This window comes from Cnephaeus nilssonii, assembly GCF_951640355.1.
Source record: "Cnephaeus nilssonii genome assembly, chromosome: 4".
NCBI lineage: Eukaryota > Metazoa > Chordata > Mammalia > Chiroptera > Vespertilionidae > Cnephaeus > Cnephaeus nilssonii.
Window position 1 is genome coordinate 64,313,461 of NC_137075.1, and position 17,337 is coordinate 64,330,797.

Sequence of the window (17,337 nt, forward strand, 5' to 3'; positions counted from 1 at the left end):
CTAGACTCGAAAGACAGCAGTGGTGGGAAGCTGGTCCTGGTGCAGGAATAGAGAACAGACCAACCACAACTTTAAATCAGTTTATTGACATTGTAACACAACACACTTGCCTCCCTGACACCCCCATTCCCCTCACCCAGACTAGGTCTCTCCCCCTTCCTCTCCCCTTAGAACAAGCTGTACCTTGAAAACAGAAAAGGGCAGGCCACCTCTACAACCCCAGTCTCACCCCCAGGCCCTGTGGAGCAGGGTCTCGGGCACTATTCACAACCTGCTGGGGGGAGAGGGGGTACAGTTAGCACTACACTCAGCCAAGCAGAGGCATCCAGTCCTTAGGAACAGATTCCCCCCTCAATCCCAGGCCCTGAGTCGCTATTCCTCTTCCTCGCTGCTCTTTGTGACCCTAGGAAGGAGACATGCTGGGGCCTAGGCCATGCAGCCAGTAGCAACAGCTCCTGGCCATGATCTGAGAATTGGAGTTTGGCTAGTCTTTTATAGGGCCCAGGCACCCCAAAGAAAGCCCTGGTGGTGGGAGTGAACTTGAATGCCCCTATTCAAAATGCACTGATAACATTTAACAGATTAAGCCAGTTTAACCAAATGCCAGAATAACACGAAGCTGTAAAGAAAGAGGGGGTCAGACCTGTTTTCTCCAGGCCGGACACAAATGCACACAGAGAAGCCCAGGTGGAGCGTCAAAAAACAACTTGAGGACACTGCTGCACATGGGGCTGCAAAGCCTATACTCGGGAGCCCCTGGGGTGACAGGAAGCAAGGAAAGAAAATACACACGTCTTAAAAACCAAAAAGAAAGCCCAATAGCTGGGGAGCCTGAGCCTGACAGTGCTACCCACCAACCCTCTAGGTCTTGCCCCAGACCCAGATAGTCCCTCCCCCTCTAGGCAATGTCCTCCCCCTAGGCTAGATAGAGCACATCACACAGCGCAGTTTAAAAAGCTTCTAATGCCAGTTCATAAACATCTTCATTTACTATTGGTGATTACATGTGAATAATATGTTTATACTGTTCTTTATGGAAAACAATTTCAACGAGTCAACTCCAAGAACACAATAGGCAACCCTCACTCTGAGCCCCTCAGCGTCCTTCCCTAGACAGCGAGGGGCCCCCTCCTCTGTCCCAGGGCTGCCTAACTTTCCCTCTTTCCCCACTGTGGCTCTTGGGCAAAGCATCCTCTGACCATTAGTGCTCATTGGGCAAGTTCTGGTCCAGGGGGTAAACCATGAACATCACATCTGGCCGAGAGGGTACACAGGGATGGCCTGGACGTACAATCTCAAAGCCCAAGAAACTGAAGGTCTTCAGGAGTGGAGCTGCAAAAGACAAGAGTGTAAAAAGGATTTTAATAAGAAACACAAGGGTAGGGTCAAATGAAGGAAAAACCCAAAACAAAAATGGAATGAAAAAGCACTAGTCCTTGAATAAAAGACCCTTTGGGCACTACCCCCCATGACTGCCCAGGTTTGTGTGGCCAACTCAAGAGCCCCACCTCACTGTATAGGAACCCCCTTTCCCCTCCCTAGACCCCATTTTCTGGGAAGTAGGTCTCAGGCTGCTTTAACTCCTCACCTCTGTCTTCCCGGCCCTTCCTGAAGCAGACGAAGACGTAGTTCACTTTCATCTTCTCTTCCGCAAACTCTAGCAGTGCTAACAATCTGCAAGAAGGAAAGAAAAGTCAGGCCCACTACCACCTCTAGACTTCCCACCTGCCTACTCACACAAAAGGCTTTTTTGAGGCTTACAGCCACATTATAGAGAAACTTCAGGGAGTTTCTATTGCAAGACCCCAGGAGCTCTGAATTCAGAAAAAATAAGCTACAATCTGTAAGAAAAATGTTTTTGAGCCCTAGCTGGTTTGGCTCAGTAGTTAGTGTCAGCTCTTGAACCGAAGAGCCCTGGGTTCGATTCTCATCAAGTGCACGTACCTCAGTTGCAGGCTCAATCCCCAGCCCCAACTGAGGCACGCTGCAGGAGGCAACCAATCAATGTCTCTCTCACATTGGTGTTTCTCTCTCTTTCCCCCTTCCTTCCACTCTCTCTAAAGCTCAATGGAAAAAATATCCTCAGGTAAGGATTAATTAAAAAAAAATGTAACTGGATTATCTCTTCTGGAATAGGGGTTCTTCCTCTGACCAACTTAATACAGTTCACAGGACATATGGGGCCTAGGAAGAGAACCCAGTTTTTCAGGGGCCTTCCAAAGTTGCCAAGTTTGATGACTACCTGCCGCTGAGAAGGACTCTTGAGCCCTAACACTGCCAAAAAGAAGTTCTTCAAGAGGTTGGAGCCACTCAAGAGAACTCTGTCCTCAGGACTGTTTCCCACACACCTGACTTGCTTGGGAGGCCTCGCCCATACAATGAAATCCCATCGGATCTCTGAGCTTCCTGGCCTTTTGAACTGCACCACTGTATGGTGGCTCAAGAAGGATTTAATGTCTGCTGGGAAGAGTGAACCATGGAGCGATTAATGACAGGGATTTGGTTAATGTGATAATGATATGCTTTAATTATAAGCTACAGCAGGCCTGTTTTACTGGGTAAAAATAACCTGTTTCAAAATGGTATCTGCTTGGGAGGCCTAGAGCTAGGGAAGAAGGCAGACTCCCTACTGTTCGGTTCTCCCCAGTAAGCGTATCCCTTTCTCTGGAATGGGACCTCTTTCCCCAGTTGCTCCTTCCCTTCCCCCAGCCCCTGCTCCTTACCCTTCTTTGCTCCCATCAGCTAATACTCCATCTGGGATTTCTATAAACAGGCTCTGGCTGGACAGGACTGCATCCCAGGAAGAGACCTTCACCTCGGTGACCTCATACTGGAAGTGGATGATATGAGGTTTTCCATCGTTCACAGGGAGGTCCTGGGTCACAGTGAGCTTCTCGTCCTGGGAAGAGATTAGTCCAGGGACCATGTTACTACTGTTTCTGGCCACATCGTAGGCTCCCCTTACCTGGGTGGTGCTGAGAGGCCCCTATAGTCAATCTCAGGGTAGCATGGGATTGAGGGCACCATGAAAATATAGAGCTAAACAGAGCCATGCTAGCCAAATAGAGCCATCACTCATTAGGCACTAAGGCTAGTTGATGTTGGCTAAAAGCCAACATGATGGGAAGGGAAATATTTACCAAGTGCCCACTAGATGCTAAATACTGTGCATAGTGCTTTCCCATTTGTCAATGACCACACAAGCACTTGAAGTAGGCATATAATATCCCCATTTTAAATGTGAGATACTAGGGGCCTAGAACAATTAAGCAACTGACCCAAGGCTCCACAGCTAGTAATGGCAGTTAACCAGGTCTCCCTAAGTCAAAACCCATGCATGCCCCCCCAGCACCATACTTTTTTCCTTCCCTCTGAAAGAGAAACATTAGAAACAAAATATGTGTGAGGGGTGACTGGGACCCAGACTAACCAAAGCCTGCTTCCAGGTAGACAGCAGGGTCTATGTTGTGTCTTGGCCACAATCTCAGGAGACCAACACCCAGCTGCCCTGCTACCCTACCCTTCAAAGCTAGTCTTAGGGTGAAGCTAAACTAACTTCTAGGCCTCAATCACAGGAGAGCAAAAGCCAGCAAAGGGCTGGCTGCCCCAGCCCAGATCATTCCCAGGCAGATTCTCAGGGTTCTCTAAAGCCCCTGGGCTGTGCCATATGCTACCAGGGTGATAGGTGACTGAGATGCAAGGCGCCCTCTCCTTACCATAAACCACCACGCTGCCTCCCCCCTGCCCCCACCTTCCCAAGCAGGCTGGTAAGGGACAAGTCAGAATGCCAAATAAAGAAGACAATGGGAAAACTGCTCCTTGGTATTTCTCAAGAGAAACAGGAAGGAGTAGCACCTGAAAGAGCTCTCACACCCTTCCCACTCCAGACCCTGAACCGGCACTGAAGTGCTGACCGCCAAGAAGATGGCAGGGTGTCTGCTTGGTGCTAATCTACTACTACTCCCCAAAAGCCACATAGAAGCCACAGTTCAGAGTCCTTCCCAATCCCCCTACTGGCCTGGCCTGAGTCAGATTAAGGGAAGTGATTGCTGTCCTTAAGCAGCAGCACAATGGAGTCTGAGAAGTCTCTGCTCCAAGCCTTCCACCCCAGGGTCCTCCTTACCTTATATATTAGAGCTGAGAGAGAAGGATCCCTGCCGCCCCCTCGCCCACCGGGGATCTTCGACAGTGGGTGAGGGGCATCAGGAGCACCACAGAGGCCCTGGAACAATGTGCCTGCAGCACTGGAGCTGGGGACAGTTACTCAAAGGCAAAATACTACTGCAAGAGATGGAGAATGTGACAGAGTGAACACCAAGACATGAAGATTTAACTCAACATCCCATCCCAATCCCTGCCCTGGCTCTCCCTAAGCAACTGCTCTAAGGCTACACCACTGGGCCAGTCCTTACAGCTTCAGCTTTCAGAACTATGTCTGCTCTTAAAGGGCAAGGAACCCACCGTCCTGCAGAGGCACAGGGAGTCCAGCTGGATATGTGACCAGAAGAGCACCTGTCAAACACCAAACAGATCTCAGTGGTGCTGCAGACCTTGGGAGGAACCAGATCCTGGCCTGCCTGCTAGGCTGAGCCCTACACCCTCCAGCAGCACCTTTCCTTACCCAGCAGGGTCTCGGCAACCCATGTGGCCAAATCACAAAGCCTACACTATTACTTTAGGCTGGAGAGCATATGGGCCTCAGGAGTCATGTGGGCTGGGTACCGTGCACTGAGGAACTCCCAAGGCCACTTTTCCAATGATGGCCTCCTCCCTGATCTAAACAGAGTAACTGGACAGAAATAACTTACCCAAATCCATCTAGGGTTGAGAACTAAATTACATCCAGGGATTTGGCTCCCAGAGAGGAGGTGCACCCTAGTACAGGGTAGTGTGGTATATTGAATATTATGGCATTTTGGTATGCCATCAAATGCTGGGCTTCTTGCCTTTCGTTGCTAGAATCTGACATGGCATGGGAGTTTAGGTAATGTTTATATGGTCAGGATGGATACTCAAGTGTGTATATATTGGGGGGTGGGAGATTGCTGGGAAGAGATGCACATGCTGGAAGCCAATAATCATCTGGAGGTATGTGCCCTTACTGGCCACCATGATTTTTAGGTGGACCCAACAGGGCTCCAAATTTGCTCCACTGCCTTCTTTGAATCCAATTTAATGGCTCCTTAGGCTGGCATGTAGCTCAGTCCACAGGCCAAGGGCAAGTGAAACAATGCAAGAGGTAAATTGTCTGTGCATGTACACCATGATTCAGCCAGCTCACCTGACTGTGCACATCTCTTCCCAACTGGGTGTTTAACGATGTCACGTTGGTAGTTTGAATCAACTATAAGGAAGTATTTACATCAACAAATGCTATAAATCAAGGCTTTCTTCCCCCCTGAAAACCAGCGGTAAAATAACAGGAGGCACCATTCTTCATTCTGTCCTTTGCTTTATATGGCACTGCATGCCAGACTGGGGGTTTTCACTTCAGCTCAGAGTGACAAAGCTGAACTCACACCTAACCTGACAACGGTACCATAACCAAAGGACCAGCCCCCTGAGACCCTCACTACTCAGAGACCTGTGTAAGCATTCCAGCTGAGACAGGACGTTCAAACTCATCACTACTCTAGCTTGGCTCCTCTGTTCTCAAGGATTTCAACAGGGGGCCTGAAATTATACTTGGAAGTTTCGTTGGGAGATGACATTCCCAGGGTAGTGTCAGTGGGCCCAGAAAAACATCAATACCTGCGGGTGATAACCACATGCACCACCTCCTGCCTCCTCCAGAAAGTCTCAGGGCATCCTCATCTCCCACCACTCGGCCTCACTGAGAGATGCTAAGAAAAGGGGCATGACTGAGGACTATGCTACTGTTTTCACGGGTGGGATTTATTTTTTTCTAGGGACAATGAGTTGTTTTAATCCCCCCTTCCAGTGTGTTAAGGGATAGAACAGAGTATTTAGGTTGGGGAAAACAAGACAAGGGAGAGGATTTCCCCCAAGCAAAGGCACACACACAGCCACATGATATTGTTTCCTTCTCATTCCCTAGGGACCACTTCAGGCCTCTGAAAAAAGCTGGCTTGCTTGTATTGGTCAGTGGCGCTACTAAGTACTGGACAAACCTCCTATGGGGTAGACAGATGAGATGTGGCCTCATATACCAGAACTGTGTGGGTTCACAAAACAACCAGATCCCCAAGGAAGGCCCTTGCAATTCTAGAATTCTGGTGCTAGGTCACTTAACTTCAACACTCCTAGTTCCAGAGAAATTATTCCTCAATGCTTTTAGATGGGAGAGCTACATTCAACTCCTGACTTGCATTCCAACCACAATCTTGATTCTGAGCTAATTTTTACTTGCAAATGGCAGAGACAATGGAGCTAACCCACTGAAAAGTTCAGAATAAGGTGGGTTTTCCCTTTTATAGATTCAGAATCCCCTCTGTCTTCCTAGAATGAATCCCTAGGGCCTGCCCTGTGTCTAGCACTAATGTATGAGCTCATGATAAGTCTAGTATCCTGATTTCAATCCTCTTCAAATAAATGCAAGAAGTCTATTCCGTGGTAACAAATCATTTACTTCCCCAATCACACACAAGGTTCCTGGGAACTCTTTCCTCCTTCCCCACAAAATCTATAGAGAAACCAAGTGTAAGTGTGTTTGTAAGTAGGAGTGGAAGGGTATTTCAGGCCCCCACGTGGGTATCCAGTTCCAGTTCCAGAAGAGAAACAGCTGGGATTTGGGCTGAGCTTAGTAGATAGATCACAATAATTATCTTCATCGTATATCATAATAGATCTGTTTTTAGTTACTTGCTATGAATGGCAAATAGGTTTTTTATAGATCATCATTTCTGATGTGAGAAAGGAAGGGAGAGGGGTACGAATGTGGTAGTTAAAGAAATAAAGGGGCATAAAATTGCCAGCAATGGCCTTCTCTTCTTGTACTGACTTTAGTGTTCAAAAGGTATTGTGGCAAAATATGCCACCAACCTCAATAGAAAAAGTGGATCTTGAGGAACTTAAGCACAAGAGAAAGTGGCTTCTAAACACAAGTCCTCCTGTCACAAGATCCAAGCCAGGTTGGATTTCATATTCAGTTTAGTCATGTTTCTACTGGTTCCAATGCCCTGCTTTTCCACTCCTTCCTCACATCCTGCTCACTCCACTGGGAGGCAGGACTGGTTTAATCTCTATCACCAAAAGGATGATTTAACAAACTCAAGTCTTGAGGCTGAAAAGATCATGGCTGATTAAGGAGAATCAAATGTATTAGACTGAACCCAAACATCCAGAGAGGCTGGTCCTGCTTTTGGAGAAGAAAAGAGTATACCATGCTGGAAATGAGGGTGTCAGGTATCCGAGTCAATTCAGAAGAGAGATGGGAGATTAGAGCTGATCTGTTGGTGCCTTTTCTTCTCTCAGTTATTGGACAGGACCTTGGAAACACTCCTCGGGACACATGAATGCTACCAACTTACCCCATCCTGCTGCCTCTAATTTAAAGCATTCTGTGACTGTTGTCTGAAGTGTGCTTAGGTTATAATTTCATACACTGGCTATAGACAGGCAGTGTATGGAGATATATTCCTGGGGAATGCTGCTGGTAAATCAAATTTTTATCATTCAAATCCTATTTTTAAATCTCTAGGATGCTTACTATTTAAAGAAGGTAACCTTAAATCTCTTGAAAAAATAAAGGATCTATCAAAATCACTTCTAGTTGACTATGTCATGTTTTTTGGTTTTGTTGGTGTTTTTAAAATTGATTTTTAGAGAGGGAAGGGGAGAGGGGGAGAGAGAAGGGGGGAGAGGGAGAGGAAGAGGGAGAGGGAGAGAGGGAGAGGGAGAGGGGGAGAGAGGGGGCGGGGAGAGGGAGAGGGAGAGGGGGAGAGAGAGAGAAACATTGATGTGAGAGAGATACCTCAATTGGTTGCCTCCCGCAAGTGCCCCGACCAGGGATTGAACTCACAACCTAGGTATTATGCCTTGACCAGAAATCAAACCCACGACCCTCCGGTGCACAGGACAACGCTCCAACCAAATGAGCCATACCAGCCAGGTGACTATGTCAGTTTTTATTTTTATAATTACTGTGCTCAAAGCAAGGTACAGCCTGCTACATAAAGTTTTAATGTAAAAGTAATTCTGTGGCTAACTTCTATTCAGCTAAATCTAACAAATACTTGAATTGATATTCTCCTTCATATACTTTTGACCATGTTTTACTTGAATCAGTGGCTTGAGCTTGTTCAAGTCTGCACCCTTTCTCTCTGGTTTCTATTACATGTCAGAGGAGGGTCAGATGGCCTTGGTATTACTACCTTGTGGTATCAAGTGAAAAGACATAAAAACCACATTCCCAAACATTCTGCATTCATTCCTCCTTTCTCCTCTTCTGACCCATTCCTGTCTCTGGCTTCTTAGAACACTGCAGGGTCCTGACTCCCTCATACAAGCTGCTCTGACTGAGACTTGGAAGGTCTCTGATGACTAGTTCCTACACAAAGAGGGACCAAACCAGGGCCGCCGTCACACTTAGCTAAAACGAAATATGAAGAACGGTGGGAGGTGATGGCCACCTCCAGTCTAGGGTGTGTGTAGAGGCTGATTTCCAGCTGCCAATCCCCTTTCCATATGAGAAAGGGGGCCTGGTCAGATGCCAGGCATAAGTCATTTCAGTAGGGCTGTTCTGTGTGCCAAAGGGAGTCTACTTGCTAAGCATGATTTTAAAGAAAATGACATCACCACTCTGAATCACAGACTGAAATCAAAACTGGGTTTTGGTTGATTCTCCACAAGAAACAACACAGTGGCAGCTAGAATTTCTGTGCCTCTGAGGTTTGCTTATTACACAAATGATAATGTTACATCTTCTGCCAAAGGTGGGCACAATTACATATGCTACCAGAGACTGGTGGATAGCTAGGTAATCATGCTTTAAAATAAGACCTTAAATTTACATTTTAAGTACCTCAATCTACTTTGTATAGTCAAGTAATCACCCAGTTCCAGCTCTTCCAAGGATAGAATCACTTCATTGTTTATATAGTATCAAAGGCCTAGGAAATTTTCTTAAGGCTTATCTTACAGCACTTTATTCTGCTGCTGCTAACAGGAAATTGTTTTGTTCACTTCAAGTAACAAAATTCTTGCTCGCCTAGTTGGCCATATAGCTACCCATTAGGCTTCACAGCCTTCCAAACCATGGCGCCAACTGGAATCAACATGCATACATACTGTTTCAAAAAGGGATGGATTACTCCCCTCCCCCCAGAAATGCACATATGTAACATCACCCCTCTATCCCAATCCTCAGTCCCCTTTTTTATATTTCTCAGCAGCTCTGAGGCTAAATTTGGATTTCTTGGCAGAGTGAGGAATTACTATTATTAGTTCGCAATGCTTTCTGAAGTATACCTCCAATTTGGGGGGATTCCTGACTATACTACGAGTCTCTTTTTTCTCCCCCTCTCTGGGGTGAACTTGAAGGCACATAACAGGAAAACTTGCTCTCCCTACCACCCCACATCCAACAAGCCATAGTACCAATAAATAAGAAGTAAACCAAACTCTTTGGGAGGAGAGAAAGAAATTCCATTACCAGGGAACTATGCAGTAAGATGCTCAAGGTAGCTCTGATGTGCTCTTGTGCCCTGTCCACCCCCAAGAAAAACCACCTGCAGAAAGAACCAAATGCTTCTCCTCAAAGCCCATCAGACACAGACTGATATGGATATGGAGCCAGGGCAAGCTCTTCACATACTGGACTGTCACAGGTACAAAGCAAGACCTAGACAGAGCCTATCTTCCCCCGCCCCCCAAATCCAGGAGGAGAAAGGCCTCGAAGCTTGGTTTCCTTGGATTGAAACCTCGTGTCCAAACACTGTAATAAAAGTGCTTGTATTTGTGTCTTCTTCCTTCCCGCACCAGCAGGACTGCTGACATTCTGGAGGGACTAACCAGAACAAACGGGAAAGGAAGAGCCTTGTTTTCAAAACACTGCCGGCTCCTCTGCAACTGTTTCTTCCCGGAAACCAAGCCTCCACCTCTTGGGTATTTCACTGGAGCCAAGGAAGCTGGAAAACCCATCCCCCTCCCCCCTCCCCCAATGGGAACTAAACTCTAGCCAGCTCCCCCCCTCTGCGGATACAAAACACCAAGAACCCTGGAGGGGAAGAACATCCGGCTCTTATCAGAATCCCCAGTTAGGCTCTACCAGGATTCCTTTTAGAACAGAGTGAGAGGCAGGCCCGAGGAGGCTGGGAAACATGCTATGGAAACAGGATTGCCATAACTCAGAGAAACCAGACACCCTGCACACACCACCCCACCCCCAGGCCAAAGTGGAAGAGCCAGATCCCAGGCCTTGCTCCAGCCCAGGCCCTGGCAGGCCAACTGGCTCCTCCCTCCACCTGCCTGTCATACAGCCAAGCCCCTCAAATTACCAACACACTAAGGAAGGGCCCTGGAGAAAAGCAAGCCTGTTTTACCACTTAGGAAGCTGGAAGGAATCTCTAAGTTAAGCAAACGCAACCCCCTCTTTTTACATGTAAGCACACTAGCTAAGCCAGAACTAAAAACTCAGGTCTCTCAACCTCACCGTCAGTAATGAGGACTCCAAAGAATGCCTGCTGAGACCATACCACCTTCCAAACCCCACAGCCCAGACAAAAACATAAAGGCTACTAGCAAAGAACGTTTTCCTATAGGTTCCTCTGCCTCCCTCCACCTCTGTGCTTCATTCTGCCCTCTCTCATACCTGCTGTCTATCCTCAGAACACACAGCCCTCTCTACCACAAATAATACCTTTTGCATCCAGCACAATCCAAATATACATCCACGTCCACCTCCTCAGCTCCAGAAGGAGCTGGGTTAGAGAAGATGGAATAAGACGGGACTGCAAAGGGGGATGGACATGGAGAGTTTTGGAAAAGGAAAATGTAACAGCAGAATGGGGCTGTAGGTGGACGGCTTGGGAGGTGGGGTAATGGGTCAAATTGGACCATAAAAAAAAACAAAAACAGGCCATGAGTGAAATTTCTTTCTGCATGGAGGGAATAGAAGTGTGAGGGCTAGGTAGGGTTTGAGAACGAAAATGGCTATTGGTTAAGAACTGAGTAACAAGAAGTAGGAGAATTTAAAAGGCTGTGGCAGGTATCTTGGGTATTTCCAGATAGCACCTGGGAAAGACTAAGGAAATCCCTGAAATCAAGGCCCTATCCAGTTAAGAAAGGGCTAACACCCACAAAAGGAATATGATGGGAAGGGTCTTCTGGGGAGGGGTGGGGAGGCAGCGTTTCTCAATCCTGGCTGCATATTAGAATTATCCAGGGAGCTTCAAAAATATGTAATAAACAGGCCCCACCCTATGCCATTTACACCAGGTCTTTGAGGTGGGGCCCAGGTGATTGATTTTTCAAATGTGCAGCCCTAGTTAAGAAACACTGAGATACAAGAAAAGCTAAAGACCCAGCTGGACTATCTAAGGATGGTACTGCTAAAGGAGTGGGAAATGGCAAGTTCGAGGCCATTTTAGTGAGAAAGAAACCCCAAGTTTGAGAAGAACCTTGAGTGGTAATTAGAGCCCTATGTGAAGAAAAGCAATAAGGAAGACTATGTTTCTAAGAGGAACTATAAAGTCTAGTTTTAAACAAACCAAGGCACAATCTAAGGAGGATTTGCAGAGAATGGATCTGCTTGCAAAACAATGAGGCCCAAGTGAGGGGCAGGGGCCATAAGGCCAAATCTGGGGACAGAGAGGCTGGTATGGGGAACTAATGAGCTTCAGACTCAATTTGGAGCTGGCAGCACAAATCTAGGGGGGAAAAGACAGAAGACAATTAGACCCAAATTGTAAATGGAAGCCATTCTGATGTATAAGCAACTGGTGTTAAAAATTGTGGGGCCCTGGCCGATTTGGCTTAGTGGATAGAGCGTCAGCCTGGGGACTGAAGGGTCCGGGGATCCATTCTGGTCAGGGGGCACATGCCTGGGTTGTAGGCTTGATCCCCAGTAGGGGGTGTGCAGGAGCTGCCGATCAATCTCTCATCATTGATGTTCCTGTCTCTCCCTCTCCCTTCCTCTCTGAAATCATTAAAATATATATATATATATATATATATATATATATATATATATATATATTTAATTGTGGGGAATCAGGAATTATGGAACAGTTTCAAAGAACAGTTTGAGGCAGAAACACAAAGTATGTTTAAGGAAGAGATGGCAGATAAGAGCTGCCTTGGAGAGAAAAAGGAGAAGTGGAGAAGAAAATTGAATGATGAATTCTGCCTCTTTAAGCAGGAGGAAGCATGAATGATACAAGTGTAGAAAACCATTGGTGCTCTTTCAAAAAGATGTACAGCCTCTCTCTCCAACTAACAGGGGAAGGCAGGATCAGGTTTTGAGGGAGGAAACTTGCAAAGGCCCAGTGTCCAGAGTATGGAGGCACTGGAGGTGGGGAAAGAGGGTAAGCCTTCCATCAAAGCTAGGGTGGGTTGAGTTCTGTGATCTATTGGTTTAAAGATGGGGTTCGGTTAAGATTAGAGGAGTAAAAGTAAAGATGAGTTCCAGATGAGAGTGTTTAAAGGGCAGGAGTGTTTAGAAGAGTGTTTGGGGGAACCCCATTAGAGGAACAGGATGGAAGATAGGGGTCAAGTCCAAAGTGTTGGATAAATAAATGGAATGAGGTTGGGAAACAGGAAAAATGGGTCCTAACCAGGAAAGGGGTGTTGAGGGAGGGAGGAAGGAAGGGAAAAGATGAAGCTGGAGTGAGGGACTAAGGGGAGGGCTGGGCATCATTGTAAAGACTATTAGGCCGGAGGGGGGGGGGCGTGTAGGGATGTGACGATGGGTCCAGCTGAGAACTGAAGGATGCAGCCTGACCTGCGGAGTGGGAGGGGGAGACAGGGATAAGACAGAGGTCTTGGTGGAGGGCGCAGTTTGAATGAGGGAAGAGATTCAAAGGATAGGGTTAAGTGACTTAAAGGCGGGTGGGGGGAGAGAAAGATGTGGAGAAGATGGGAAACAATTTGGAGAATCTGGATGAGGGGAAAATCCACTTTGGGGCATGGGGCACCGTTCAGCGGAGCTGAAGGAAAATGGGGGCTTGATTGGAAGATTGAGTCCCGGGTGGTTGGGGCTTTTCAGGGGAGGAGGCCCGGATGGGGGGGATGGGCAAGGCTGGCGGGAGGGGGCGCTGAGACGGAAGGAGGCCCCGCTGCGAGAGTGGGGCTCGGCCTGGGGAGGCTAGGTGGGGAAGGGTCCGAGTGCGGGGCGGATGGGGCCCCGCTGGGGGGCGGGGGTGGAGGAGGCCGCTGGAGCAGATGAGGGGAGGATGGGGGCGGGGAGCCTGGGCCGGGCCGTTACCTGTCCTGGGTGTTTATCATCCTCGGCGGCTCTGCTCAGGGTGGGAGGAGGCGGCGCAGGGAGTGGGTAGGTGGATGAGTGGGTGGGTGTGGGGTTGCGCGCGCGGGGCCGATCGCTGCGGGGTAAGTCCCTGTCAGGCCGCGGGCTCACAGCCCTCCTCCAGCCTCGGCAAGCGCCTGCCTCCAACTGACCCTCCCCGGCCGCCGCCGCCGCCGCCGCCACCGCCCCGCCCCCAAGCGCTCATCTGCATAGCCCCACCCAGCGCCGCGCGGTGTCCTGGGAAACTGGGGCCCACAACAAAGGGCAAAGCACCGCCCCGCCCCGCCCCGCGCAGGCGCACCAGGGGGCCGGTAGCGGGAGGTGGGGGTCCGGGTGAGAAAGGTTGGGGGATGGCTGTGGCTGCTTTGCCGGAAAGATACCTAGTATTTCACCTGATCTAGACTCCTCGTTTGCGTGAAGCCAAGCAAGGGCTGTGTCATTTGTAGGTTCTGGGAGGGTACTTATTAAACAAAGTCTGAATTCTAAGAGTACTAGACACATTATTAGCACCATTACCAGACTGAGCTCAGGCCCACAGATCTCAGGTACCTCAGTTCATAAGGCAAATCAATAGCCTCAGCTGTCATCTGAGATCAACAGTCTCTGCACCTTGAAGGGGTATTTCAGGTCAGTGGTCAAAGCCTGGTGATCATCTGAAGCCAGGTATCTGTGGGTCAGGATCACAGGCCCCTGACAGCAGGCGTGGAAGGCACCATCACAAACTTGTTCACAGTCACCTGCATTCGTTACCCCTGTGGTCCTTATCAAGAAGTCACGATCACTGGTGCAGGGACCTCTCATCACAATCATTGCAGGCCACATCAAAAGCACTCAACACAATCATCAAAACTCCAGCGGAAACCGGTTTGGCTCAGTGGATAGAGCGTTGGTCTGCGGACTGAAGGGTCCCAGGTTTGATTCCGGTCAAGGGCATGTACTCGATGTTTCTCTCTCATTGATGTTTCTAGCTCTCTATCCCTCTCCCTTCCTCTTTGTAAAAAATCAATAAAATATTTTTTTTAAAAACACACAAAAAAAAACTCCGGACTCTGCTCATAGTCCATCCGGATTGTAAACAAGAGAGATCACATTATCTCAGAGCACTGTCACCTCAGATCCCATTCATTCATTCAATAAATAATTATTGAACAGCTACTTACTATGTGCTCCAGGCATGTGCTAGAGTCCAGGAATACTCAATGATCAACTAGGCAAAATTCCTGCCTCGATGTCATAATCTGGCCAGAGGGAGAGAGGCAGAAAGGCCATCACAATATGAGGTAAGTACTCCATCTGAAGGAGACCACAGAGAAAGTAACCAGGGAATTAGGAGTGCTTTATAGAAAAGGCTATCACAATCACTCCAGATCAGAGGTTACTATGACCCCAAGTTCATAATAGCTCCAAATCACAAATGTCCCACATTAGAACCCTCTCAGGGTACCATTGCTCTACTTGACAAACAACATGCTTTTGGTTTTTAAATTATGAAGAAAGCTGCCAGACTAAGGCTTTTCCAGCACAAATGGGAAGTGATAAATGATACCAGAACTGCCCAAATTATCACTAGATATTTAAGCCAGGCTGGTCCCATATTCTGGCTCACTTTAGATCCTCCGCCTAGTCCGCTTGGCTATCCCTACCTGCTCTTCCAAGTTTGAGGTAGGAATATTCTTACAGAGCAGAATTGAACAATTAAACCCAGCCCTGATTCACCCCATCTCGTAGTCCCAGAGTCCTGAGCAATTTTCCTGGCCCTCAAGGCAGCTGGGATGGCTCATTTCTCCCAATCCATCCCTGGACAAGTAATCTTTTGGCCTGAAGAACCGGTTTTGACCGATCAATCAGAAAACATTGAGAACTAAATTATGTCAGTAATAGTGACCACTTATTAAGCATCATGCTAAAAGCACTAATTTATACAGCTCCCCACTCCCATTATATAGATGAATGAAAACTCAGGGAGATTTTGCTAAAAAATTAATTTATTTGCTCTAATTCAAAAAGCTAGCCCTAGCTGGTTTGGCTCAGTGGATAGAGCGTAGGCCTGCGGACTGAAGGGTCCCAGGTTCGATTCCTGGCAAGGGCACATGCCCAGGTTGCAGGCTCGATCCCCAAGAGTGGGGTGTGCAGGAGGCAGCTAATCAATGATTCTCTCTCATCATTCATGTTTCTGTCTCCTCTCCCTCTCCCTTCCACTCTGAAATCAATAAAAATATATAATTTTAAAAAAGCTAGTAAGTGGTAGATACCATTCATTTATTCAATAAATAATTATTGAACAGCTACTTGGACCCAGAGTTGCCTGACCCTGTGCTTTGTCTGGACTTCCATGGTGAAGGCGTGAGAAGGCCTCTGCCACAGCTTGCTGTTTGAAGGCGTGGCACCCTGATGGCTGCCTGGCAAGCAAGTGATAAAATTGGAGAGCCACCTTCCTATAACCTATGCTTTCCACTATGCTAGCCTCTAGCCACATGTGGCTATTTAAATTTAAATTAATTAAAATAAAGCTAAAAGATCAGTTCCTCAGTCCCATTAGCCACACTTCATGTACTTAACAGCCACATGTGGCTAGTGGTTATGGTATTGCCTGGTGAAAATTTTTCCATCAACACAGAAAGTTCTGGACAGTGCTATATCCCATCATTCCCATGTCCCTATTTACTTCATTCATCACTCTGGCAATATGCCTGCCCCGATCCTACCTCTGTTTCCAGCCGCATCCTTCCCCTGTGCCCTCTGCAACCTGTGATCAGCAAACTCTTCCATATCTCAGCCTTTTCTCAGGATGCTGCCTTCATCTCTTGCCTGACCTGAAATCTGGCTCTATCCCCTAAGGACACTGCTTCTTTTAGCAGCCCTTTGAGGTGAATGCCATTTTCCTCTCATTCCCACGTACCTCAGAGTCAGGAAGTGGGTATGTTCCTCTCTGCCAGTGCCTTTTCTAAACCCTTCCCTCCTTCCTACAAAACCCCTGTTTTGACTCTTGGCTCACTGCCCCTCTCTCCACCCTAAATTTTGTTTTATTTGGTGAGCTCAGCATCCATATGATGGCCTCTCCAACATCCTCCTCTCACTTCCTTGACCTCCTCACCCCAGCAGTATTTTTCACACCACAGCAGCTGCCTGCTCCTGTAGTTGCACCAACTTTGTTTTCACCAAAAACCATACTTCTTCCAATATGTAGACTCTCTGACCACAACCTTTGTTTAACTTTTAAAATTTATTTGAGAGAGACAGAGGAAAGGGGGGGTGTGGGGAGAAAGAGACATCGATTTGTTGTTCCACTTATGTATGCATTCAATGTTGTATGTGGCCTGACAGGGGATGGAACCCTCAACCTTGGCGTATTGGGACGATGTTCTAACTGCCTGAACTACACGGCCAGGGCAACCTTTTTCTTAATTAAGCCTCCCTCAATCGTTTTTTGACCCTTCTCATGAGCTCCCATTCCTTGCCCTCACTAAATTCTCACTATTCATTGTCCCTAGTTTTTTGTTGTTGTTGTTGTTTGTTTTTTAAATATATTTTTATTGATTTCAGAGAGGAAAGGAGAGGGGAAGAGAAAGATAGAAACATCAATGATGAGAGAGAATCATTGATTGGCTGACTCCTGCACACCCCACACTGGGGATCGAGCCCACAACCCGGGCATGTGCCCTTGACCGGAATCGAACCAGGGACCCTTCAGTCTGCAGGCCGACGCTCTATCCACTGAGCCATATTGGCTAGGGCGGCCTAGTTTTTTTGTTCCTTCCTTTTAGCTTTACTTCCATCATCCATCATTATAACCACTCTCTTGCCCCATTTCCTCCCTTGGTGCTTGCCTGGCAAAACCCTTAATCTGGATAAATCCACCATCTGCCTCCTCAGTGCTTTTGCTAAAGCAAAATCACACCACCGGGCAGATTGTC

At 47.6% G+C, this 17,337-nt stretch overlaps 1 protein-coding gene across 1 annotated transcript; it reads right to left on the bottom strand.

The window, feature by feature from the left end:
* Positions 1-67: 67 nt before the first annotated feature.
* Positions 68-13,594, bottom strand: OAZ2 (ornithine decarboxylase antizyme 2). Its single transcript, XM_079769206.1, is given in 6 exon segments — positions 68-1,332; positions 1,589-1,674; positions 2,724-2,899; positions 4,124-4,204; positions 4,206-4,278; positions 13,385-13,594. Coding segments are annotated over 6 exon segments (567 nt in total). The 5' UTR covers positions 13,405-13,594; the 3' UTR covers positions 68-1,201.
* Positions 13,595-17,337: the final 3,743 nt, after the last annotated feature.